The sequence below is a fragment of the Bubalus kerabau genome, chromosome 9 (assembly GCF_029407905.1).
Source record: "Bubalus kerabau isolate K-KA32 ecotype Philippines breed swamp buffalo chromosome 9, PCC_UOA_SB_1v2, whole genome shotgun sequence".
Lineage (NCBI taxonomy): Eukaryota > Metazoa > Chordata > Mammalia > Artiodactyla > Bovidae > Bubalus > Bubalus kerabau.
Window position 1 is genome coordinate 87,720,692 of NC_073632.1, and position 26,228 is coordinate 87,746,919.

At 37.0% G+C, this 26,228-nt stretch overlaps 1 protein-coding gene across 2 annotated transcripts in view; it reads left to right on the forward strand.

Moving 5' to 3' along the window:
• VTA1 (vesicle trafficking 1) overlaps positions 1-26,228 on the forward strand; it is a 70,732-nt gene that overhangs the window by 14,263 nt on the left and 30,241 nt on the right. For both annotated transcript variants that reach the window (XM_055535774.1, XM_055535773.1), the window contains exons 2-4: positions 5,889-5,983; positions 8,985-9,112; positions 9,782-9,857. In XM_055535774.1, coding sequence (XP_055391749.1) covers positions 5,889-5,983; positions 8,985-9,112; positions 9,782-9,857 — 299 coding nt within the window. The remainder of the gene's footprint in view (positions 1-5,888; positions 5,984-8,984; positions 9,113-9,781; positions 9,858-26,228) is intronic.

Here is a 26,228-nt window from a genome sequence, read left to right on the forward strand (position 1 = left end):
GGATAGCCATTTATTTCCATGGTTGCTCTATTAAATAGCTCACCACACTCCATAGATGGTAGAGTTCATATACTGTCCACTTGGTAATAAAATAAGGAGAAAGACCTCCCAGGGAAATGAAGCTCACTCCTCTATTTCCTCACATTGTGTTACTGTGTTGACTAATAGTATATATAGACAGTAAATAATTAACTGATGTCTGTTTAATTTTCTGTGTGTATGTTTGGATGAGGGTTTGCTTGAAATATGCTTGAAATGGTCATTTGAGAGGTTGAGAAGATAAGGAAATCAGTCTTTACACAATTAATATAAAATGTCTTCAGAGAATGCCAAAATAGGAAAGAAGATGGGAAACAAAACAGAGAGCTTTAAGATTAGTTTCAAACCAGATGTTTCACACAGGACATAAAATGTTGGCATGTCATAAAAATATGTATGTTTAAAAAACTGTAACTTGCTCAGTTTGTAGTGATGGAAAGTATATTTTACTTGCTCAAATAAATAATACTGGAATATTCAATATGAAAAAGTATTAAGCTAATTTGAGGTTGATAATTCTAATATTTATAGTGATGCTGATCTGTCTGTGGTCTGTGTTGCTGGTATGTAGATGCAGGGAGAGAGGATTGTTGGGCTTATGTATGAGTGTACGTTTGCCAGAGGAATGTAAAAAATGATTCAGGGTTTAGAGATAGGGCAATAAAGTCCTAGAAAAATGTATCATAAAATCAAAGCTAGTTACAGAAGGAAGTTAAAGGAGAAAAGACTGATTGTAATGAAGAAGTAGGGAGACACCAATGAACTGGAAGCCTATTGTAACAAACAGAGCTTAAAGTTGGAAGAAAAGCAGTTATGTTTAGAGTGAGTACATGGTATACTGATATTAGCAGTACAGCAGTTTGAAATGGTAATTTAGTTATGAGGTTACTGGCATATAAAGGAGAGTCCGTACAGTTATATAAATCAGTATTGGTAAGAACTGAGAGCACAGCACTGTGTATGCATTAGAAATAGATTTGCTTTCTTATTGCAGAAAATTCAGAATTACAATGCATAAGTAAAGTAAGGATTTATTTCCTCATATAAAAAAAAGTCTGATATTGGCAGTACCCAGTACCAATTCCATGAAATCATCAGGGACCCAGGCTTTTTCTGAATTCAAATCTATAAACCAGCACATGATTACCAAAGTCGCCTTGTGGTCCAAGCTACCTACTAGAGTTTCAGTCGTCCCATTTCTGTTCTAGGCAGCAGGGAGGAGAAAGGGGAATGAGTCATTTCCTTTCCCTTGCCATCATTCCTGTTTTACAGTCCTTCCAGAAGTCAGTCTCAACCACTTCTGGTTATATGATATTTGTCTTAGGTAATAGCATGGCCATACTTCACTTTGAGGAATAGTGGAAAATGTACTGTTTTGGCTAGCTATATTACAACTCCTTAGTAATATAGGAATCTTGTTAGTAAAGACAGGGAGAAAGGATGCAAGTAGGCTGCTAGCTGTCTCTGTCACAAGTATTAATTACCCATGTGAACAGCAAAATTTTAAGATGGTGGAAAGATAAGGAAAGACCCTGAGATCCATGAGCAATTACAAGCATAACAGTCCAGTGGAAGAGAATGGATGAGCACTAGACCAGTGTATTTAGAAAGCCTTGAGAGAACACTGTAATAGTGGGATGCAAAAAGAAAACCAGTCGTACTTGCCAACTCTTCTCTTAAATACTAGAAGGAATGTAAGAGAATTAAAACTCATCACTTGAGAGAACTGCAAAGAAAATGATTTCTTAAGTGACATTTAGGTTTTAATTAAGACAAAGAGAAAGAAGGAATCTGAGGAGAGGTAAGACAGTTTGCTGATTCTTCAGAATTGTTTCAACTGTTTTTTCAACAATAGTTCCAGGGAGTATGGTAGAAGGAATAGGGCTCTGTGGAGAAACATGGACTTGGTTGGGGCAAAAAGTATAGTTTACAGTTGAGAGGAGTAAGGATGCAATGAGCAGTGATGCTCAACCTTTTGCTTATCTACCCTCAAGTTTAAAATAATTAAACATGAATCTCCAATATTATGTAACTTTATAAATAATTTTTCTGTATTGATGTACTATTTATATATATATATATATATAATAAAAATACTACATGTGCTTGACTCTTTGTGGCCGCATGAACTGCAGCCTGTCAGGCTCCTCAGTTGATGGGATTTTCCAAGCAAAGATACTGGAGTGGTTTGCCATTTCCTTCTCCAGGGTATCTTCCCAATCCAGGGATCAAACCCTGGACTCCTACACTGCAGGCAGATTCTTTACCTGCTGAGCTACCAGGGAAGCATATAAAAGACAAGTACAAAGGATGAGATAAACATATCAATAAAAGGCTGATATTTTCTTCCCACACTCCAGCCATTCCCTGGACTCTTATGGGTCTCAAAGTCTGCAGCCTCAGTATAGCTTAGGGTGAGAACTGTTAGGAGAAATAGAAGCAGCCTGGCACAGAATTGATCCCTATACTCAGCTAAAAGCCTTCCCCTTGAAAATAAGAGCAAGAACACTTAAAAGTCTTCAGAAATTTTTGGTAATACATTAAGACATACTAAGATTAAATTTCAAGGAAGAAAAAGCATGTTATCAGTTCTAGGTATTATCATATGAGGAGATGACATTTGATCTGTAATCTCAGTAAAATCAAATAGCCAAGACATATAAAAAGTAAAAACATACTAAAGACGAACCACAAATCATTAGAGAAGGAAAGGATTTTTTACCACTTGCATTTGGGACAGATACCAGTGACTGAGGTAGATGCTAGTTATTAAAGAGTTAAATTTGAAAAACCAGAGGAAAAACTGGAAAAATCATGTAACTGAATATCCAGGTTCTTGGAGATAAAGAGCTTTCCAAGCTTAGAATTGATAGAAAAATCACTTTGGGTACATAAATATTTTAAGTTTCTGTATTTTAAAACAACATTCAAAAATTGAAAGATGGCATAATACTTGCATCCAAAATGTTTATTTTCTGAAGAGCTCATGTGATGTGCTTTTAATAAAAGAAATACAGCAAAAATGCTAGAGGAAAAGACCTAAACAGCTCACTAAGAGAATGTGTTGGGGAGTTCTGTCACAGTTAAAACAAAAGAAGAGCTGACTAATATAGACATGAAGCTTGAACAACTCAAGAGATGACTGGTTTAAAAAGGGGAGGGTGATCAGCCATGCTTTTAAAAGGCATGGCATGGGGAGAGGTGATTCAAACCTAGTTCTCAAACAACCTGGGCATGTTATTAAATATGACTGGTTAAAAGAAAGAGAAAAAGAAAATTTTGTCACATTGTGATCAAAGCAATGAATATAATAAGTGGGTTTTTATTTTTGCTTCCAAATTAGATTTTTTTGGTCAGATTAATATCCAGTGCTGGATATTGTACAGTAAAAATGAAAGTATCATGCTTTTTACATTGTGAGTCAGTGTAAATCAGGACAGGTCTTTAAGAAACTCCATTTTTGTTTCTCATTGTTAAATGGATGAATCAAAACCCTAAATTTGGTACAGAAATAAATACATTAATAAATTAAACTTGAAGCTCTGTGAGATAACCCTAAAAGCCTAAGCCTTTAAAAGTAGTTCTTCAGACACAGATATTAAATTTAAACACACACAGAATACACGATTGTATTATTTGTATATTAACACATCTTTAAAGAAGGTGTGAATTGGAAATCATGAAAGTAACTAATAGCTTGCCATGTTCTAAAGCTGTAGTAAATAAAGCCACGATAGATAGTAGGCTAACAAGTAACAAAGCAAGATAGACAATATACAGAGTTGGGGCCTTTTGTCCCATGAAAATTTAATATATGATAATGAATGACAAAAGTGGCATTTAAAGCCATCAGGCAGAACGAGCTGTTCTTTCATTCATGTATTTTATCTATTCAGAAAATGTTTATCGAAGGCCAAGGACTGTCGCAGATGCCAGGGATCCATCAGCAAACCAAGTAGACTACAATTGCCATTATCATGGAGTTTAAGTTGGAGTTGCAGAATCTGGGAAGAAATAGGTTGAATGATTCCCTGCTGAGGAGAAAAGACTAGAGCAGGAAAGGTGATAGTGTTCACAAGATTCCGCTTGGGGTTGTGGGGGACAGGATAGCCCTCTTTCCTACTGTATAAGGAACTGCCACAAGGCAGTTTGTTAAAAAGCAAGCGACCAAACAGAAAATTTGATGAAATTTTTGTTTTGATAGTTATTCTGCATTCATAAAAGAGGATATAGAGGTCTTCAGTACATCTCTAAGACCTTTTGAGTAGTGAAAATGCAAAATCAAAAGTGAGATAGCACAGTCCTGAGATTGATAGGACATTTAATACCAGTTTTTAATTTAATGTCAGTTTTTTGCGAGTTTGAGAGAAATGGCTGCTTGTATGGGTTGTTGTAGCTGTAACTGCATAGTGGTAATTTGTTTTGAAGGACAGTTGAAGAGTAGCTGTTCAAGTGAGAAAGGTACACATACTGCAAGCCAGCAGTTCTCCTTGGTGTCTCCCACCGGGAACTCATGAATGTGCACTCAGGAAGGTCTGGTAGTGCAGCATGGCTTATAATGATGAAATCTGAGAACTACCCCGTTGTGCTTTAGTTCAAATGTCATGTCCATACTGTGGAGCCCTGTAGGGCTACGCAAATCTTCAGAGCATATTGTTGAAACTAAGAGGAAAATTACAGGCAATATGTGTACACACCGGTGGTAATAAATGCCACCGAACTTCACTGCTCTCATCACTGAGAAAGCTGTTTAGGGTTGTGGTTTCAGAGTTTTTAGCTTCAAACTTATCTGTAATATTTTTATTATTTTTTTCAAGAGATGGTATTATTGTAGCCACACGTTCCAGGAAACAAACTCAGAAGGACAATGCAGATAGTGGAGTGCAGTTTATTACACTGGTGGGCCCAAGGCAGAGTCTCCTCTTAACCAAGGACCCCAACCAGTTTTTGTGAAAACCTTATATACCCTAAGTGTACGTGCTCAAACCCACCTCCCCGAATTCTCTGAAACTAGTCTGAAGAAAGGAAAGGAAAGATGCGATCAAAGTTAACCCGTGATTTGTATGCCTTAAACCCATGATTCGTATGTATGCCTTAAGCCTAGGTGGTTAACAGTAGACAATTATCAATAGACCTGTGGTCATACCCCAATAAGCATAATAGAATTTATGATTCTATTCGGTTACACAGATAATTAGGGTATTCTTTTAGGCAACGGAGAGTCTAGGTACGAGCCCTGGGGCTCTTCCATCCAGGGGTCTGGTTTTCCAGTTGGTATGTCGTTTCCATAAATACTGGGCATATAGCTCAAAGTCCACAGTCTGGCCCAAGATGGAGTCCTGCTTTCGAGATGGAGCCTATTCTGTCTCTTTCCTCCTTCAGTATGTTTATTTTTACGTGTATACATAAAAATGACCAAAACAATTCTCCCCATTAACCTCAGCTCAAGAGGCATTTTCCCTCTCTCAACGCATATTGTGTATTTTATCAGTTATCACGTATCTGGCCCTTGGCAAGTGCTCCTATACACAAAGTTGTTTTTCTGAATGCCCTCATTTGCCTACTAAATTTAAATTGCAGGTTCTTTTGACAGCCTCAGACTGATCCTTTTATTTTAAATATAATGTCAAAAGAGAAGGCCTTCCTTCATAGAAATTTGTTATCATCATCATGAAGCTTGTATTCTTTGGATAGTGTTTTTGTGTTTGTTACATTTGTGAATAAGATCCATAGTAAATCAAAGTTTTATTTCTAAATTCACTTAAATTTTAAATTATTTGTTAGAGACAAAACATATTTTAAACATTCAGTCCTGGGAATTATTCATATCATTGTATTTTTCTTTATAGGTCGATTGTATGCGATGCAAACTGGAATGAAGATTGATAGTAAAACTCCTGAATGTCGTAAATTTCTATCAAGGCTAATGGATCAGTTAGAAGCTGTAAGTTGAACACTGAACATTTTTCTGATTAATGTTTATAATGCCATTTTATTTCATTTGTGTGTGTGTTATTGTAGCTCTAACTGTTGGTGGCAATCAGCAGTGTCATTATAGCTGAGGAAAAATTAGACAGTTTTTTTTACATTTACATTATAGTGCTTAGGGAGTTGAAGGAAAAGTTGGTTTCAATATCTTTGCCTATACATTATTTCTTGTTCCAGGTTATTGTAGACCTTTGAATCATTCTTTCATAAGCAATGAATCATTTTTAACCTTCCTTCATGCACTCACAAGGATGATTGATTAGAAATTCTTAAATAGCTCTTATTTAAAATAGCTCTTATAAAATGGGGGACCTCCCTGGCAGTCAGGTGGTTAAGACTCTGCTCTTCTACTGCATGAGGGGTGGGTTTGATCCCTGGTGAGGGAACTGAGATCCCACATGCCACAAGGCACATCAAAAAAAAGAAATGGGCTATTTAGTGAAAAAGACAACGAGGCAAGTTTCCTATTGTCTCTTCCTCCCACTCTTAGTCCTGTGACAGGATATTCTTATGGTCCAGGCATTCTCCTCTGCTAGCAGAAATGTGGTAGGTGACTAATGAATCATGTTGAACTATGATGTAACATCACAGATTGTGCAGAAGCACCAATCCAGGGAAAACTGAATGGATTTGATTGGGTATCAATACATCAGGAAGGCAATGCTAAACTATAATAACCTCACTTAGTAATAGGGGCTCCACCCTGTGCCTCCCAGTCTCTTTTTTAACAGTGTCAAGGTCTACTCTTTGCTTCATCTCCTCCCTGGGTTGGGAAGATCCCCTGGAGGAGGGCATGGCAACCCACTCCAGTATTCTTGCCTGGAGAGTCCCTTGGACAGGGGAGCTGGTGGGCTACAATCCATGGGGTCACAAAGAGTCAGACACAACTGAATGACTAATAAGAGAATTAGAAACCTAAATATTTATTTGACCAGTTGCATTATTTTGTTTAGAGAAACAAAACTTAAACATTAAAAATCAAAACACTTATACCAGTCAGTCCAGAACCTTTTATAAATGTTGAAAGTTATTCAGATCAAAGTCTTAGTTGTATGAAGCAGCCATGGATAAGAGTGTTCTTTCTAACCTGGTATGGGTGTCTGACCTTCTGAGCCAGAACCCTGTCATCTTCTGCTGTTGTCCACCCAAGGTAGGCCTGGTGGCACCACTGATGACCACTCAGCTGCCCTTGGAACCTGTCTGGCCTTCTGCTTCTAACGCTGCTTCTGTGAATGCAGGAAAAGTTGGAGTACTCTTGGGGAGTGAGGTTAGGAGGTGGATGAAATAACGTGTCTGACAGGTAGTAATACTTAGTAAAATACCATCTCTTACAAACATTAATATAGAATAAACCTCTATTAATTTTATAGCTTAACAATAATAGGTGAAATAACAATAGCTTATGGATAAGACAAAACTTAAATGGTTCTTTATAATACACAAAATGTAAAATCACATTTATAAAGGGACTTACCAGGAATTTCTTATTATCTACATTAAATAACAAGGAAGTTTATTCCATGGTGAGAACGTATCTGCTTGTATTATAATGTTAATAGTTGGTACTGCTGCTGCTGCTGCTAAGTCGCTTTAGTCGTGTCCGACTCTGTGCAACCCCATAGACAGCAGCCCACCAGGCTCCCCCGTCCCTGGGATTCTCCAGGCAAGAACACTGGAGTGGGTTGCCATTTCCTTCTCCAATGCGTGAAAGTGAAAAGTGAAAATGAAGTCGCTCAGTCGTGTCCGACTCTTCGCGACCCCATGGACTGCAGCCTACCAGGCTCCTCCATCCATGGGATTTTCCAGGCAAGAGTACTGGAGTGGGGTGCCATTGCCTTCTCCAATAGTTGGTACACTTCAGGTATATTATGTTATTGCTGCCAGATATTTTATGTTGAGGATGAGATTAAATGGCATACTCCCACTAAATTTTTCTAGAAATAAATTGCCTCTCCAATTAAATTATTTCACAATGTGGATACAGTAAACTAGTGTTACATGTGGGACTTTTTTTTCCTGTTTTTGTTGGGGGTAAGGATGCCCAGATGTCCTTAAATTCCAATATTCAGTCTCTTCCAGGCCATAATTATGAGAATATTTACTTTGATGATTTTATGAAAAATTCTGTGGCTTTTTTAAATTTAATTCTTTATAATGTTCTTTACAATAGTGTGATATTCAGATCTAATATTCTAGAAGGTCATTTTATTCCAATATGACAGTCTCAGTAAAATATAGGAATTTAATTTGTTGTTTTTAAAATACTTTTTCTGTGTGTAGGAAAGGGATGTACTGACTGGAAGTTTACATGGGTATAAATTGTGTTGATTTGAGGTGTATGTTTGGCTAAATTTAACAGTGTGCTCTGAGAGATACTTTTTACGATATAATGATCCTTCTCATTGTATTTTTCTATATTTGATAGGAGATATTGAAATAGGAGTAAATTAAACATTTAAATTATATGGCTAGGAAAGAATTTCTTAACTCCATTTTTCTTGTACATTTGACATATTTATCTGATGCTTTACATAGATAGTTGGGCATGTTATCTTTTTTTTGGCTCTTTATTATTTTGATATTTTGGCTTCCCAGGTGGCTCAATGGTAAAGAATTCACCTGCCAATGCAGGAGACACAGAAGATGCAGGTTTGATCCCTCGGTCAGGAAGATCCCCTGGAGGAGGAAATAGCAACCCACTCTAGTATTCTTGCCTGGAGAATCCCACGGATAGAGGAGCCTGGTGGGCTGTAGTCCATAAGATGGCAAAGAGGCGAACACAACTTAGCATGCTCACACACGTTTTGATATTTAGAACTAAATTATACTTTCAGGTTATCATGAGTATCTTTCTTCAAATTTTTGTAAACATTGGATTTGATTATTAGGATTTCTTGTACTTGGTATATGCTTCTCAGAGTCCAAAATCATAAGTTCTATATCTCATTTCATTTTAGCTTAAGAAACAGTTGGGTGATAATGAAGCTATTACTCAAGAAATAGTTGGTTCTGCACATTTGGAGAATTACGCTTTGAAAATGTTTTTGTATGCAGATAATGAAGATCGTGCTGGGAGATTTCACAAGTAAGTAAAGAAAGATCAAATAAAAAGGACAAGTTTTAGTACTGTATAACCAGAATTTATCCAGTTTTTTTCTTAATAAGTTCAAGGATTCCTGATTAATGATTTAGGTGTTTGTTTTGGGGTTTTTTTTTTGAATCTTAGAATAAGTGTGGGTTACAAGAATGATCCTGGCTTTTTAGATAACATGGCTGAAAGACAAGTACCCAGAGCAGATTCATTTTCTTGATAAATACACTCTCACTAGCCATTCTTTAGCAGTTAATAAAATCTGAGTTACTATTAGCCAAAACATCCTGGTTCTGTGATACTGATTTTAAAAATTTCCAACCCCACCGATTCAAATGATTTGTCATTATAGTAAAACTTAAATACCAAGAAATACACGTAGCATAATATCGATTCAGATAGTATTGCCACTACATTTTCTAAAATGAAAAGCATATTGTGAAAACCTTATTGTACCATATTCACCTGTAATATGTGTTGTCACTTCCTGCTAATACAGATTACAGAAGGAGCTCCATTGTGTTCCTAAAATCTGATTTTATTGAAAACATGAACTTCAGAGTGCTTTTTAAAACATTGGAATTTTTTTTCTTGTAGCTACAAGTCTAATTATGCATCTTACATTTTTCATTTAAATTAGATGAACTCTCTTTTCTCTTCCAGAAACATGATCAAGTCCTTCTATACAGCAAGTCTTTTAATAGATGTCATAACAGTGTTTGGAGAACTCACTGATGAAGTGAGTGTATATTCTTTATTGCCTTATTAGCTAGAGATCAGTATTGGTTGCTTTTTATTAGTTTTGTTATTGCATTGTTTATTTAGAGCACTTGTCCATCAGAAGTGTAGTAAAAGCAAAACGTGTAATTTTCAATTGTCTGCTAGCTACATTTTAAAAAGTTAAAAACAAAAGGTGAAATTATTTTTTAACAATAAATGTTCTTTTTTTGTAGTAGGTGCTTTAAATCCAGCATGCATTTAACACTTTAGTGAGTGAATGGCTACTATATTGGTCTCTGAACCCCAGGTTCATCGTTTTATTTTATTGAGTTTTTAAATATTACTGATCCTTGATGCTGTTAAATGTATTTATTTGGTAAACATTACTGGAGACAGAAACTTTTTAGGACTGTTTTTTCCCCCCTATTTTGTTTCTTGCCAGAAATACTATTGTTAGAGATTTGTTTCTATTGTAAAATGCATATACAACTTGATATTTTACGAGTTACTTCCTATCCATTTTATCAGTTTGTTTCTCAGAACCACTTTGAAATAAGTTGAGCACATATTCATTTTATGTATGAGCAAATTGAGGCTAAGTGATGAACTTACTGCCATTAGTTCAGTGTTGTTTTCACTGTAGTGGGCTTTACCATTCACATGGAAAAATTGTTTTCTGAGAGGAAAGAGATTAATTTAGAAAGAGAAAGAAGAAAAGGGAGTTATAAATGAGACTGATAGAGGAATGTGTTATTAGTGATTTGAAATCTCTGGAGAGATTGCTTTTTATGAAAAATGATTTTTTTTCAAAATGGTTAGCTGTTCAGAGTAAAGTTCCAAACAAACCAATCTATGAGATAGTTTACATTTTCATAAAACAGTATATCAAAACTGTGCAAAACATTCTTTGTTTATATGTAAAATGAAGTGAAGCTCTAGGGTTGATGATCATAAGCTAAGTTTTTGAGTTGGCAGAAATGTGCAGTACAGTTCAAAACTGCTAAATGAGGGACACCTTGTACTGAGTGTGACTGTCCCTTTTATTTCAAAGCATCCCTGACCCTTGCCCACGGAGCATTCCTCCATCAGTCAGATGACTGGAAACCACCAGCAGATATTTCCAAACACCCTCTAGGATGTGGGGCAATGCTCATTGAGGGCCACTTCTGTCAGATTTTCTTGAAATAGAGAAGTACTGGATATAATAGAAAACTGAAACTTGGAGTGTGAAAATCAGAGATGCTTCTCATTTACTTATATTTTATAGGTTCTATAAATCCACTGCTTGGCTCCATTTCTGCTCCCATCTCCTGTTACTGTTTATCTAGATTTTTTTTCCTGTTTTACTAGTATGCATTGTTGTTGTTGTTTAGTTGCCCAGTCATGTCCGACTCTTTGTGACCCCATGGACTGTAGGCCACCAGGCTCCTCTGTCCATGGGATTTTTTTGGAGAGTACCAGGTGGGTGAAGGAGAAAAAGAGACCTGATTAGAAAAGTAAGTCATAAGCCAGATTAGACAGATGATAAAAAGACTGGCATCTTCAGTAAGGGGACTTTTTTAAATAAAGAGCTATACTTTGAGCAAAAGAACTAGTTAATGATTACTGTGGAACTTCATACAAAGTGGGTTGTCTTTGACCTGAGGAATAATAATATGTTTAAACTTAGATTTAAAATTTGAAGTGCAGGTATACCAACCAAAAATAAATTGCCACAAGACTCTTGGAATCAAAAGACAAGAAATATGCAAAAGAGAGGTGAAAATTCGAGTCAGGAGAGTAGACAAACTCTCAGGTTAAGAAGATAGTTTTGAAAGAGAATATGGTTAGATAAACATCCTGATAAACACCTGCATGTAAAAGGCTAGAGGAAGAAGTGAATAAAGAAATACAATGAGAGAAGAGGATGGAAATGTCAGATGTCAGAAGAGAACGTCATAATGAGGCAAAGTAGCAGATTGGTTTGCCATATCCTTCTGAGTGTCTCTTCCTTCTGAGAGGCGTCTCCTACTTCTTACTTGGAGGAGCTGCTTTTACCCACATATCTCAGAAGCACACACACAGTTCCATGAAGTTATAACTGCCAACAGTAGGGAACCCAGACAATAAAAGTGACAGATACAGGAAAAAGAACAAAATGTTCACAAATCTTAACTGAGTAATGGAGATTTTGCTTTGTTTTTGCTTTAATTAACAGACATATAAATGTCTCTATTTAGCATGTAATTCATCTGTATTTCAAAAGAAAAAAGAATCTAAGTTTACATTTAGGTACTAGAGCCAGACATCCTGGAATGTGAGGTCAAGTGGGCCTTAGAAAGCTCACTACAAACAAAGCTAGTGAAGGTGATGGAACTACAGTTGAGCTCTTTCAAATCCGAAGAGATGATGCTGTGAAAGTGCTGCACTCAATATGCCAGCAAATTTGGAAAACTCAGCAGCGGCCACAGGACTGGAAAAGGTCAGTTTTCATTCCAATCCCAAAGAAAGGCAGTGCCAGAGAATGCTCAAACTGCTGCACAATTGCACTCATTTCATATGCTAGCAAGGTAATGCTCAAAATTCTCCATGCCAGGTTTCAAAAATATATGAACCATGAACTTCCAGATGTTCAGGCTGGATTTAGAAAAGGCAGAGGATGAGAGATCAAATTGCCATCATCCATTGGATCATCGAAAAAGCAAGGGAGTTCCAGAAAAACATCTACTTCTGCTTTATTGACTATGCCAAAGCCTTTGACTGTGTGGATCACAACAAACTGTGGAAAATTTTTCAAGAGAAGGGAATACCAGACCACCTTACCTGCCTCTTGAGAAATCTGTATGAAGGTCAAGAAGCAACAGTTAGAACCAAACATGAAACAACGAACTGGTTCCAAATCAGGAAAAGAGTATGTCAAGGCTGTATATTGTTACTCTGCTTATTTAACTTATATACAGAGTACATCATGAGAAAGCCGGGCTGGATGAAGCAAAAGCTGGAATCAAGATTGCTGGGAGAAATATCAATAACCTCAGATACACAGATGACACAACCCTAATGGCAGAAAGTGAAGAAAAACTAAAGAGCCTCTTGATGAAAGTGAAAGAGGAGAGTGGAAAAGTTGGCTTAAAGCTCAACATTCAAAAAACTAAGATCATGGCATCCAGTCCCATCACTTCATGGCAAATAGATGGGGAAACAATGGAAACAGTAACAGATTTTTTTTGGAGGGGGCTCCAAAATCACTGCAAATGGTGACTGCAGCCATGAAATTAAAAGACACTTACCCCTTGGAAGAAAAGTTATGACCAACCTAGACAGCATATTAAAAAGCAGAGACACTTTGCCAACAAAGGTCTGTCTAGTCAAAGCTATGGTTCTTCCAGTAGTCATGTATGGGTGTGAGAGTTGAACTCTAAAGAAAGCTGAGCACCGAAGAACTGATGCTTTTGAACTGTGATTTTGGAGAAGACTCTTGAGAGTCCCTTGGACAGCAAGGAGATCCAACCTGTCCATTCTAAAGGAAATCAGTCCTGAATATTCTTTGGAAGGGCTGATACTGAAGCTGAAACTCCAATACTTTGGCCACCTGATGCGAAGAACTGACTGACTTGAAAAGACCCTGATGCTGGGAATGATTGAAAGCAAGAGGAGAAGGGGACAAAAGAGGATGAGATGGTTGGATCACATCACCAACTCAATAGACATGAATTTGAACAAGCTCTAGGAGTTGGTGATGGACAGGGAAGCGTGGTGTACTGCAGTCCATGGGGTTGCAAAAGTCGGACACGACTGAGCGACTGAACTGAAGAACCCTTAACAAGGAACAGCCTCCTTAGTTATTTGAACGTAGTAGCTAAAGCCGGAGAAGGTAGTGGCAACCCACTCCAGTACTCCTGGCTGGAAAATCCCATGGGCGGAGGAGCCTGGTAGGCTGCAGTCCAGGGGGTCGCAAAGAGTCGGACACAACTGAGCGACTTCACTTTCACTTTCCACTTTCATGCATTGGAGAAGGAAATGGCGACCCACTCCAGTGTTCTTACCTGGAAAATCCCAGGAATGGGGGAGCCTGGTGGGCTACCGTCTATGGGGTTGCACAGAGTCAGACATGACTGAAGCAACTTAGCAGCAGCAGCAGCTAAAGCCAGGACTACCTGATAGGACTTCAAGAGGAGTTGGGGAAGATTTGTTTAGATACTGAGGATACTAAAGAATGAATGTAGTATCAGCATGAAAGGGACATTTCCCCAAAGTTTTTATGCTATTTTCTTTCCCTATCTCATCACTTAACTTACTACATACTTCCTTTGTCTTGCATATGCACTAAAGTAGGAAATCAACATCTGTTTTGGTGGTTAAAGGATCAAGAAATCAGGAGGGGTCTGAAATAGTATGGAGAAAATTAGGCTTGTAGGGACAGCATGGAAAGGAAGTCCCTGAAGTTATTTTATTGGGCTGAGATTTATTCTTTGTGTCTTCATGTAAATCCTGCATTTTAATTAGAAAAGGAATGTACACACAATTAATGTGTACATATAAGTAGGTACTTTTCACTGCCTTACATATGTTTGTTACAGCATGCAAAATTTGTATATCCAGTGAAAGTTGTATATATCAAAAATTATAATTTCTTTGGCATACAGTACTGACATTTTTCATATCCATTATTACACGATCTTATCCTTAACATGACTAGTGAGTGGGTTTTTGGCCATGATTGAAGATTGACAAGGAAAGTAAAATACTGGCAAGATTGTCCATGCATCAGTAACATAATCCCCCAGCCAACCAGTTTGATCACCCTAGTTTCAAATTCTGTTTTCTCTTACTTTTAGTGTTGTTTTGTTCGATCATTTTCCTTTTCTAGAAATGGCATCTCCATCATTATCACTGAGGTAATAGCTTTTTCAAAAGAATGATTTAAAGTGTTAGAATTGTAAACAGTGCTCCACTTTAGCAGCTGCTACCAAAACAGATAAATAAGGTGGTCACCGGCGTTAACTCTCAGTTGTAGGTTCTCATTGTTGTCTGAGGAAATCTAAGGCTTGTATTTACTAATTTATGTTTTAAGCACTTGATGCCCAAATCAAGATGCAAACTATTGGAACATTTCTTATTTCAGAATAGCTATTAATCCCATGAGATGTTTTAACTTATAACAGTTATAACTGTTACTTATAACAGTTGTAACTCATTCCCTCCTTTCAACTTTCACTTCAGTTCATTCTGTACTTTAAAAACACTAGCAGAGATAAAGACAGGAAACAGAAAGGTGGGAAAAGAATGAGTTTAAGGATTTCAGGTAGGCAGATTTTTTTTTTAACATATACTCCTGTGGGTAGCTTTCAGGACTTGCTATATCTTATTTGTTCATTTATAAAGGAAATGTAGTGGTTATTAACTGCATAGTATCTCATAGTTTTTTGATAAAACTGAAACTCTTCAAAAAGATTTGTTCCTCTTGCTTCTCAAAGAATGCTAGTTGAGAAACATTAAAGCCTACAATAACAAAAAATAGGGAAGGGAAAGTCATGATTATCTTATATTTTTATTTGTATATTTTAAAATAATCTTTTAATTTTGTCATCTTTATAATCAAGATAATGATTTAATTAGCATTAAATTTTTAATGCTGTCTTTAATCATTTTAATTATATTTTCTAAAGTTTAAAAAATAGTATTTTTTTTTTGCTATCAGCTCTGAAAATTTTTAAAAGAACAAAAAGGTACTTGTCAGAGCCAGGCCTTACTGAACTCCAAACCAAGAGGTCATTTTACCTCTCTGGAATTGGTTTTTCCTCTATAAATAAAATGGGAAGCATGGTTGAGCAGATCTCTGAGGTCCTTTGCAGCTATCCAGATCTATGATTATACGTGCCAGGCATGCAAGAAGAGATGGGAGAGGGCAAATAAAAAACAAAGATGAGAAAGGAAACAAAAAAGGAAAGGAGAGAAGCAAATATAGTTTTTGATTAAAAGCTCCAAAAGGAGAGATGAGAAATTACCCATAGAAGTTGTATAAATGATAATGAAAAGTAGAGCCACCAGAATGATGACAGCAAAAAACTCATCTCTAGTAATAAAAAAGGAGAAGAAACATGATGTGGCATTGTGGGGGCTTTCAGTGTAGGAGGTAACAGGGTGAACATCTAGGGCCGTCTGTATGGCATTTATACATAAAGATGTGAAGTCTTCTAATTAAATTTATTTAACATTTCAGCCTTTTTTTAAAGGTCAGTCATTCACAAGCTATGTTACTACAGATAACCTAATGAATTTTCCTATTTTAGGCTCTTTTTCCATGCTCTCCTCCATCATTGTTTTAGTGAAGAACCTAACAGAGACTTTTCCTTTCCTGGTATTGCAAGTCCAGGCTCCTTCTTGGTACTTCTTACCAGTCCCTTTTTACATTTGTCAGAGCAAGCTGCTTACCACCATCTCCACTTTCACCATTGTAAACTGGTTTTTTTTTTAGCCGCTTTGTCTAGGTCTTGCCTTCTCTACAAGTCTTAGCTACATTATTCTAGCCCTTATGTGCATTTTTCCATTCTCTCAGATTTTCCATGATTGGGATTAACTATATGATTGTGAAACTATAAATGCATTAACTTAAGGTTTATATATTGTATTTTAGAATAATTATACTGCACATCCTCAAAGGAGGAACTTTGTCTCATTCAACTATTACATCGTATTTGGCAGTAACTATAAATTTGTACATTGGTTAAAATCTCAAGAGTGAAAACAATAGCTATTCAGTAGCTGTTTAGCTATAGCTATTTCAAAAGTTGCTATAGTTTCATTTTTCATTTTTCTATCTATAAAAGAAGATAAGGTTCAGACTTGCTTGCACAGAACTTCTTTCATAATTCTTATAAAATGCAATAGATATAATCTTTCTTGGTCTATTTTCTGACTTTTTTTCCTTTTAATTTCATGTCAGTATTCATAGTTGCCCCAAATTTTTAAAGTCTACGTTTTCTTTAGTCTTTAGCTTTAAAAAAAAAATACTTTATCTGTTGCTATTCTGTTTCTAAGCTCTCCTATTTGTTTGGTAGACCCTGGTTCAATTACATGGTCAGGAAGATCCCCTGGAGAAGAGATAGGCAACCCACTCCAGTATTGTTGGGCTTCCCTGTGGCTCAGCTGGTAAAGAATCCACCTGCAATGCGAGAGACCTGGGTTCAATCCCTGCGTTGGGAAGATCCCCTGGAGAAGGGAAAGGCTACCCACTCCAGTATTCTGGCCTGGAGAATTCCACAGACTGTATAGTCCATGGTGTCCCAAAGAGTCAGACATGACTGAGCAACTTTCATTTAACTCTTTTAACTGTGCTTTATATAATTCCATCTCAGAATTTGATTAAATTTATAGTCATGTAAACTTTTACCATTCCTATAGCTGTCTTGGAATCAGTGACCCAGTTTTAGGTATAGAGTCACCAGAGTATATGTTAAATTTTTTACTTTTCTGTTTTGAAGCAAGCAATGTTCAAACCATAAATAGGTTATATTCCTACTTGAACATCTTGTGTTAACTACTTATGGCCAGCGTTGATAGACTTCCTTTTATTGTATTTTAGGTTTATTTCACTTGTAGCCATGTTTGAGGAGCAGATACCATTTTGCCTTTATCTGTTGAATTTCTGCTAATTTGAGGGAATCAAATGGTATGTTTTCCTGCCCTCATGGGGTTTGTGTTCCAACTTGGAAAGAGAAGCAGAATAACTGATTGTGATGCTATATGGTGTAGTACGGGCAAAATACAGTAAAGGGATATACTCCTGCCATTTGTCTGGCACTGTACTTAGACACTTTTTTCACTTTCACAACCCTGAATTACAGTGAGAAAACAGACTCAGAAAATATAAGTTCCTTATGCCCAGATGCTATGCCCCAATGCAGTATTCACAAACTCTCTGTGATAAAGGTCCAGCCTCTTTTTTTTTTTCTTTTTAATAGCCATTCTGTTGCAGACTGATTGTTTTGTAAAATACAAGTTATGATTACCTAGAAAAATAACACTTTAAGAAGACGCATAAAATACAAGCCAGATTTGTTTTGTGTGCTAAATGGTCTCAATTTCTGTACTATCTTGTCACAAAACTGGTAAACAGTTTGCGAGCCAGCTCTGGTTCTCGGACCATATTTTGATTGGCGCTAATCTACATTCCTCTGTTGGAGCTCCTAGAGAATCCTGTTTATATTTCAATCTGGAACTCTCCCTACTTAAAAAACAGAGCTGCAACATAACTAGGATGATCATGTACATGAATAGCTGGCTTCAAAGGAGATGGTCTGTTTAAGGTATTCATTTGCAGTGGAAAGTTTGGAATTATTGCTAGCCTGGAAAACCATGGTAGATCAGGAGAAATGCATCTCCTTACAAAATCATGAGTTTATCTTTTTTTGTTTTTATTGGCCGTGTTGGGTCTTCATTGCTGCATGCAGGCTTTCTCTACTTGGGGAGAGAGGTAGGGTTACTCTTCATTGCCATGCTGGGCTTCTCATGGCAGAGCCTTCTTGTCTTGTTGCATAGCATGGGCTCTAGGCACTTGGGCTCAGTAGTTGTGGTACATGGGCTTAGTTGACCTGTGGCATATAGATCTTCATATGACAGATCTTTGTGGCATATGACAGACTTCATTTTTTTGAGCTCCAAAATCACTGCAGATGGTGACTGCAGCCATGAAATTAAAAGACACTTACCCCTTGGAAGAAAAGTTATGACCAACCTAGACAGCATATTAAAAAGCAGAGACCTTCCTTTGCCAACAGAGGTCCGTCTAGTCAAAGCTATGGTTCTTCCGGTAGTCATGTATGGATCTGAGAGTTGGACTCTAAAGAAAGCTGAGCGCTGAAGAACTGATGCTTTTGAACTGTGGTGTTGGAGAAGACTCTTGAGAGTCCCTTCAACTGCAAGGAGATCCAACCAGTCCATCCTAAAGGAGATCAGTCCTGAGTGTTCATTAGAAGGACTGATGCTGAAGCTGAAGCTCCAATACTTTGGCTACCTAATGCAAAGAACTGATTCATTTGAAAAAACCCTGATGCTGGGAAAGGTTGAAGGCAAGAGGAGAAGGGGACAACAGAGGATGAGATGGTTGGATTGCATAACCGACTCAGTGGACATGAGTTTGAGTAAACTCCTGGAGTTGGTGATGGACAGAGAGGCCTGGCGCGCTGCAGTCCATGGAGTCACAAAGAGTTCAACATGACTGAGCAACTGAACTGACACTGAACTAACATGGATCTTCCCAGGCCAAGGATCAAACCTGTGTCCCCTGCATTGACAGGCAGATTCTTAATCACTGGACCACCAGAGAAGTCCCCAAGTCATGTGTTTTGTACATATATCATACCTTAATTTTCATGCTCTCACTATATACTGAAAGTCTCATTCTTAGTAATTATAATAATAAATAGATCTATGAGGGTAGTATTGTCTCTCTGGCTAGATTAGAAATTTCTCTTTTATTCACCTCTGGATAATAATTGCCAAGAACAGTGGCTTGTATCTGCTCTTCAGTTATCTGTAAGTGAATGGAGTAGTTTTGCATGCAGTGTTAGTATAATGTGGTTAAGAGTACTGCAGGCATTGACCTCAAAATTCCATATGCCACTTTGTAACTGTGTGACTTTGGATAATTTATTAGAGTTATGTAAACTTGTTCCCACATCTGTAAAATGAGGAAAAGTATAAAGCCTGCTTCATGAAGGTGTCCTGGATTTTAAAGGAGAAAATTCATGTAAAGCCTTTAACAAAGTACCTAGCATATAGTAAATGCTCAACAAACATTAGTTTTTGCTTTTCTTAGTTGGTGGAGGATCTTCTAGTGTCCTGTGTTTAGAAAGAATATCCTTATCTACTCAATCTTACATATTAAGGTATATTTATTCAGAAATAAGCATTATGTATTATTACTTTATATTTGGATGTCCAGCATATATGGTTGGAGTTCCAAAACAGACTAGAAAGAAAGTGTTGAAGAAATAATGGCCATAGACTTTCTAAACTGGGTGAAAAAATACTTATGGATCCAAGAAGCTCAGTGAATCTCTACTAAAATAAACACAAAGAAACCATACCCAAGAGCATCATGGTCCAACCTGTAAAGATCAGTGATGGAAGAAAGAAATCTTGAAGGAGCAGTCTTGGGAAATAACGCATTACACGCAAGGTAGCAGTGCTTTAAAAGATGGTTGATTTCTCTTTTTCTTTTAAACATTCTGCCAAGAAGATAATGAAATTGGCATATTTAAAGTACTAAATATACTTTGGCCACCTGATGCAAACAACTAACTCATTGGAAAAGACCTTGATGCTGGGAAAGATTGAAGGCAGGAGGAGAAGGGGACAACAGAGGATGAGATGGTTGGATGGCATCACCAACTCAATGGACATGAGTTTGAGTAAGCTCCGGGGGTTGGTGATGGACAGGGAAGCCTGGCGTGCTGCAGAGAGGGGTTGCAAAGAGTCAGACATGACTGAGTGACTGAACTGAACTGAAAGTACTGAAAAAAAAAAAAAAAAACAAATGAGCAAAAAACCCTGACAACTCAGAATTCTTTGTAGAGCAAAGCAAATAATGAAGGTAATACTCCAAATAGGAAAAGGAGTACGTCAAGGCTGTATATTGTCACCCTGCTTATTTAACTCCTATGCAGAGTACATCATGAGAAACGCTGGGCTGGATGAAGCACAAGCTGGAATCAATATTGCCAGGAGAAATATCAATAACCTCAGATATGTAGATGATACCACCCTTATGGTAGAAAGTGAAAAGGAACTAAAAGCCTCTTGATGAAAGTGAAAGAGGAGAGTGAAAAAGTTGGCTTAAAGCTCAACATTCAGAAAACGAAGATCATGGCATCTGGTCCCATCACTTCATGGGAAATAGATGGGGAAAGAGTGGAAACAGTGTCAGACTTTTTTTGGGGGGGCTCCAAAATCACCACAGATGGTGATTGCAGCCATGAAATTGAAAGACGCTTACTCCTTGGAAGGAAAGTTATGACCAACGTAGATAGCATATTCAAAAGCAGAGACATTACTTTGCCAACAAAGGTCCATCTAGTCAAGGCTATGGTTTTTCCAGTGGTCATTTATGGATGTGAGAGTTGGACTGTGAAGAAAGCTGAGCACCAAAGAATTGATGCTTTTGAACTGTGATATTGGAGAAGACTCTTGAGAGTCCCTTCAACTGCAAGGAGATCCAACCAGTCCATCCTAAAGGGGATCAGTCCTGGGTGTTCAATGGAAGGACTGATGCTGAAGCTGAAACTCCAGTACTTTGGCCACCTCATGCAAAGAGTTGATTCATTGGAAAAGATCCTGATGCTGGGAGGGGTTGGTTGCAGGAGGAGAAGGGGATGACAGAGGATGAGATGGCTGGATGGCATTACCGACTCAATGGACATGAGTTTGAGTAAACTCCTGGAGTTGGTGATGGACAGGGAGGCCTGGCGTGCTGCGGTTCAAGGGTGGCAGAGTTGGACACGACTGAGCGACTGAACTGAACTGAATACCTTCAAATAATGAAGGTAAAATAAAAGGCATTTTTAAATTAATTAATTCATGACTAGAAGTTCTGCAATAAAGAACTAAAGAACAGCAGAAAGGAAGCTTTTCAGGATGAAAGAAAATGATTCTAGATGACAACTTGAATTTATAGGAAGGAATAAAGTATAATGATATAGTGTATAATATTGATACATAAAACTATATATTTTTTCTTCATTTCTTTAAATAAATATATGCCTGTTTAAGTAAGAATTATTGTAACTATACACATATATATTTGGTAGACCCAAAAGAGAGCAGAGAAAGGGAATAGAAACAGGAATAGATAGGACTAATATAAAACAAATGGCAAATTTTAAGCCTACATACAGCTGTATGAGTACATACTATAAATGTAAATGAAATAACACTCCAAATTAAAAGTAGAGATTTATAAAACAGCAAGCCTTAACTTTATACTATTTATAAGAGACATCCTTATTTTGAAAATGAAATGATGAAAAAATAATCAATGTAAATATACTAAATTAGAAAGATTGGAAGTGGTCATATTATATTAGATAAGGTAAATTTTAGGGTGTTTTACTAGAGGTAAAATGGGAGATTTTGTTCGTCAGTTGTTACAGTTCATTAAGAAGATACCAGTTATAAATGTCTATGTATCTAGTAAGACTTTAAAACTTTATGGAAAAAAAAGTGATAGAAATAAACAAAATATATAAAAAATCCTAATTATAGTTGGAGATTTTAACATGCTCCTTTCAGTCATTGGTGGATAAATAGTTTAAAAACAGATTAACTAAAATGAATAAAGACTGGCTACATCTCAAATATTGACTAGAATGTGCAAACAAGAGCTTTCATACATTGCTTGGTGAAAATGTTAGATGTAATAACCACTTTGGGAAAAGATTTGGCTGATTTTTATAAAGTTAAACATCCACCTACCTTTTATCCAGCCATTCCTCAGTGTTTATCCAAGAGAAATGAAAACATATCCAGAAAAGACTTGTTCAAGAATGCTCATAGGAACTTTATTCATAATAGCCTAAAGCTGGAAACAACCCAAATGTCCACCAACAGAGGAACTGATAAATAAATTGTGCTGTTATTAAGGTATAAAAAGGTGCTACTGATGTACCCTAAAACATGCTTCAATTTTGTAGACGTTATGCTGAGCAAAAAAAACGGAAGAATACAAACTGTATGATTCACTTCATATAAAGTATTACAATATTTAATTTTATTCTAGTGAAGAAAATTAGTATTTTGGTGTGTGTTGTATTTTGATAAGAATACATTATACACTTATGAATCTTTTTGTCAAAACTCAGGAAACTATATACACTTAAGATTTGTACATAGCAAGGTATATCAATTTTACCACACCAAAAAAATGCTGAATATTGAACTATTATTAGTAGGTTTGGTTTTTCTTGATGGTATTTGGTTGGCAATTCTAAAACTGCATACTCTGTATTCAAGAATTGTGCAATTGAGTAAATATATTGAGGAAGCCGGGTTTCTTACTTCTGGGAAAGGAAGGTACATTAGGGGATGGGAGAAGACTAGATTGTGTTATAGTGTTGGATTCGAATTGATGATGTCCATATTAACTCATGCTTTTAAATATATTATACAAATAAGACAAACTAGAATATGTATTTAAATAGTTATATATATAAAAATATGTGTATAGACAATAACTATGTGTTTATGTACATGCAGTGTATATACATAGATTTGTGTACACGTGCGCATAAAACATAATACCCATATCTCTGTACTGAAAGGACCTAGAAGCAATGATGCATCAATAACAGTGAGCACCTGCAGTGCCTGAGTTTGGGTTCTAAATACCCTTCAGGGCTCACAGGACTGAATCTTGGGCTGGGTCAGGGAAAGTCCTAGATGAAGCTGGGCCTTCTTATTCTGCCAGAAAATAAAGATGTGGTTCACATAATCACAAGCACATATCGGAAGGATCCAGAAGCCAACTTGAAAGTGTCCTACTGTCTGTATCAGGGACAATTTGACTATCAAAATATGGTATTAATAGGTAACCCATTGAAAAGTAAGAGTTCATGGCTCCCTACTGAAGCATACAATGAAATAAATAAATAATGGAAGGATAGAAAAAGCTTCTTACAGTAGAGTTATGACTTATAAGAAGAGAAGTAGAGAAATAACAATAAAGTTAGAAATCATTCATGGGGTTTAAAACTAGTAGGTATAAAATTTGGTGAAGAACAAGATGTTTATGATAGTATCTAAATATCTCCCCCTCAAATTATTTATTAAGTTTAAAAGGAAAAATATTAAGCTAGTATGGAGAAAGCTGTCGATTACCACCTTAACCAAGTCGTCAAACCTAATACAACCAGTAACGGGACCAACTAATACTATGTGCCTCCTAATGAGTTGAAATAAGAAAGACAAACATCTCACAACCTGAACCTAATCATAAGGAAACATCAGACAAATCCAAACTGAAATGTCAGTGTCCAGAAACACTAATAACAAAGGCTGTCTGGATTAAAGGCTGAAAAGACCTGACAACTAATTAATGTTTGCTTTTTAAGTTATTAAAAATAGACCCAAGGGAGGAACTACCAAGGACATCATTGGGCCATTTATAAAATTTATTGGGACTGTGTATCAAATAGTACTCTTGTGTAAGTGTTAAATTTCCTGATTTTAATAACCATTGTCTATGAGATTGTCTTTCATCTTGGAAAATGCTTAATGAAAGGTTAAGAGGGCAGAGTGACTTAAATTAGTACTGATAAAAATGCAGTTTACATTTTGCATACTAAGAAGTCAGGCATATGTAAGTAGATTGATAAAATGTGAACAATTGGCTGATCTGAGTGAAAGATTCTGTACTAGTCTTAAAAACCTTTCTCCCAGCTCAATGAAATTATATAAAATAAATTACTTCCGAAAACATATATATTTGTATATATATAGAGAGAGAGGGTTTTTTTCCCCCAAAAAAAGATAATATTAGCTTCTTTTCTTGCCCTGGTGGACTAGGTTTTATATGGTCAATGCTCATACCTTCTTTGGATGAAAGTAAAACGTGAAAGTGAAAGTCATGTCAGATTATTTGCGACCCCATGGACTATACAGTCCTTGGAAGTCTCCAGGGCAGAAAGAATACTGGTGTGGGTAGCCTTTCCCTTCCCCAAGGGATCTTCCCAACCAAGGGATCGAACCCAGGTCTCCCTCATTGTGGGCAGATTCCTCTGTCCCTGGGGATTCTCCAGGCAAGAATACTGGAGTGGGTTGCCATGCCCTCTTCCAGGCTATCTTCCCAACCCAGGGATCAAACCCAGGTCTCCCTCATTGCGGGCAGATTCTTTATCAGCTGAGCCACCAGGGAAGCCCAGGAATACTGGAGTGGGTGGTATATCCCTTCTCCAGGGGATATTCTTGACCCAGGAATCGAACCAGATTCTCCTGCATTGCAGGCAGATTCTGTACTAGCAGAGCTACCAGGAAAGCCGACTTTGGATATCTTTTGGCTAATTGGAGTGTACATTCCAAATATTGTAAAAAATAGAGTAAATTTAAATGTGCATTTTAGTTAAGATTTTTTGCTACAGTTTTACTCTCGTTTTTGTTGTTTTTTTGTAAAATTCTATTTGCTTTGAAAAATAAAAAGGCATAAAATTTTGAATAAATCTACATGAAATATGTGTAATTTGTGATTATAAACTTCAGTATTTGAATCAGTGTGATAGTAAATTTGTTGAATATGTACTTTTAAAGTGATTCTCATTGTGCTATGTCCAGTGTTAATGGGGGTTATATATAGCCCTAATTTTTTGTGTATAATATACTTGGGAGATCATGGCATCCAGTCCCATTACTTCATGGCAAATAGAGGAGGAAACTGGAAAACAGTGGCTGACTTTATTTTTTTGGGCTCCAAAATCATTGCAGATGGTGACTGTAGCCATGAAATTAACAGACGCTTACTCCTTGGAAGGAAAGTTATGACCAACCTAGACAGCATATTAAAGAGCAGAGACATTACTTTGGCAACAAAGGTCTGTCTAGTCAAGGCTATGGTTTTTCCAGTAGTCGTGTATGAATGTGAGAGTTGGGCTATAAAGTAAGCTGAACGCTGAAGAATTGAGGCTTTTGAACTATGGTGTTGAAGAAGACTCTTGAGAGTCCCTTCAACTGCAGAGATCCAACCAGTCCATCCTAAAGGAGATCAGTCCTGAGTATTCATTGGAAGGATTGATGTTGAAGCTGAAACTCCAATACTTTGGCCACCTCATGCAAAGAGCTGACTCATTTGAAAAAACCCTGATGCTGGGAAAGATTGAAGGCGGGAGGAGAAGGGGATGACAGAGGATGAGATGGTTGGCTGGCATCACCAACTCAATGGACATAAGTTTGGGTAAACTCTGGGAGCTGGTTATGGACAGGGGGGCCTGGCATGCTGCAGTCCGTGGGGTCGCAAAGAGTCAGACATGACTGAGCGACTGAACTGACTGATACTTGGGAGAATTGTGAGCCTAAGGGTACAAATGTATTATCTGTGATGTTGTCACCAAGTTAGAGATTTTTACTTTCTTTCATGTCGCTAACTACTTTGAAATGTTATGAAAACTGTGACCAATCTTCCATCCATATGTGTATTGCTTTTTTTGCATATAACTTAGGGAGTTTCAAGGATACCCTTAACCCTATCCCCTGACTTTTCCTTGGAAGCGCAAGTCAACCTGTGCATTCAAGTTTAACGTTCACATGTATTCATAGCAAAATGCCATTCTAGGACAACCAGCTTCAGAATCATTTGTGGTACTTGATTTTAAAAAAACATGGATTCCAGAATCTGCTGTCCATTCATTCACTCACCAAAATTTGC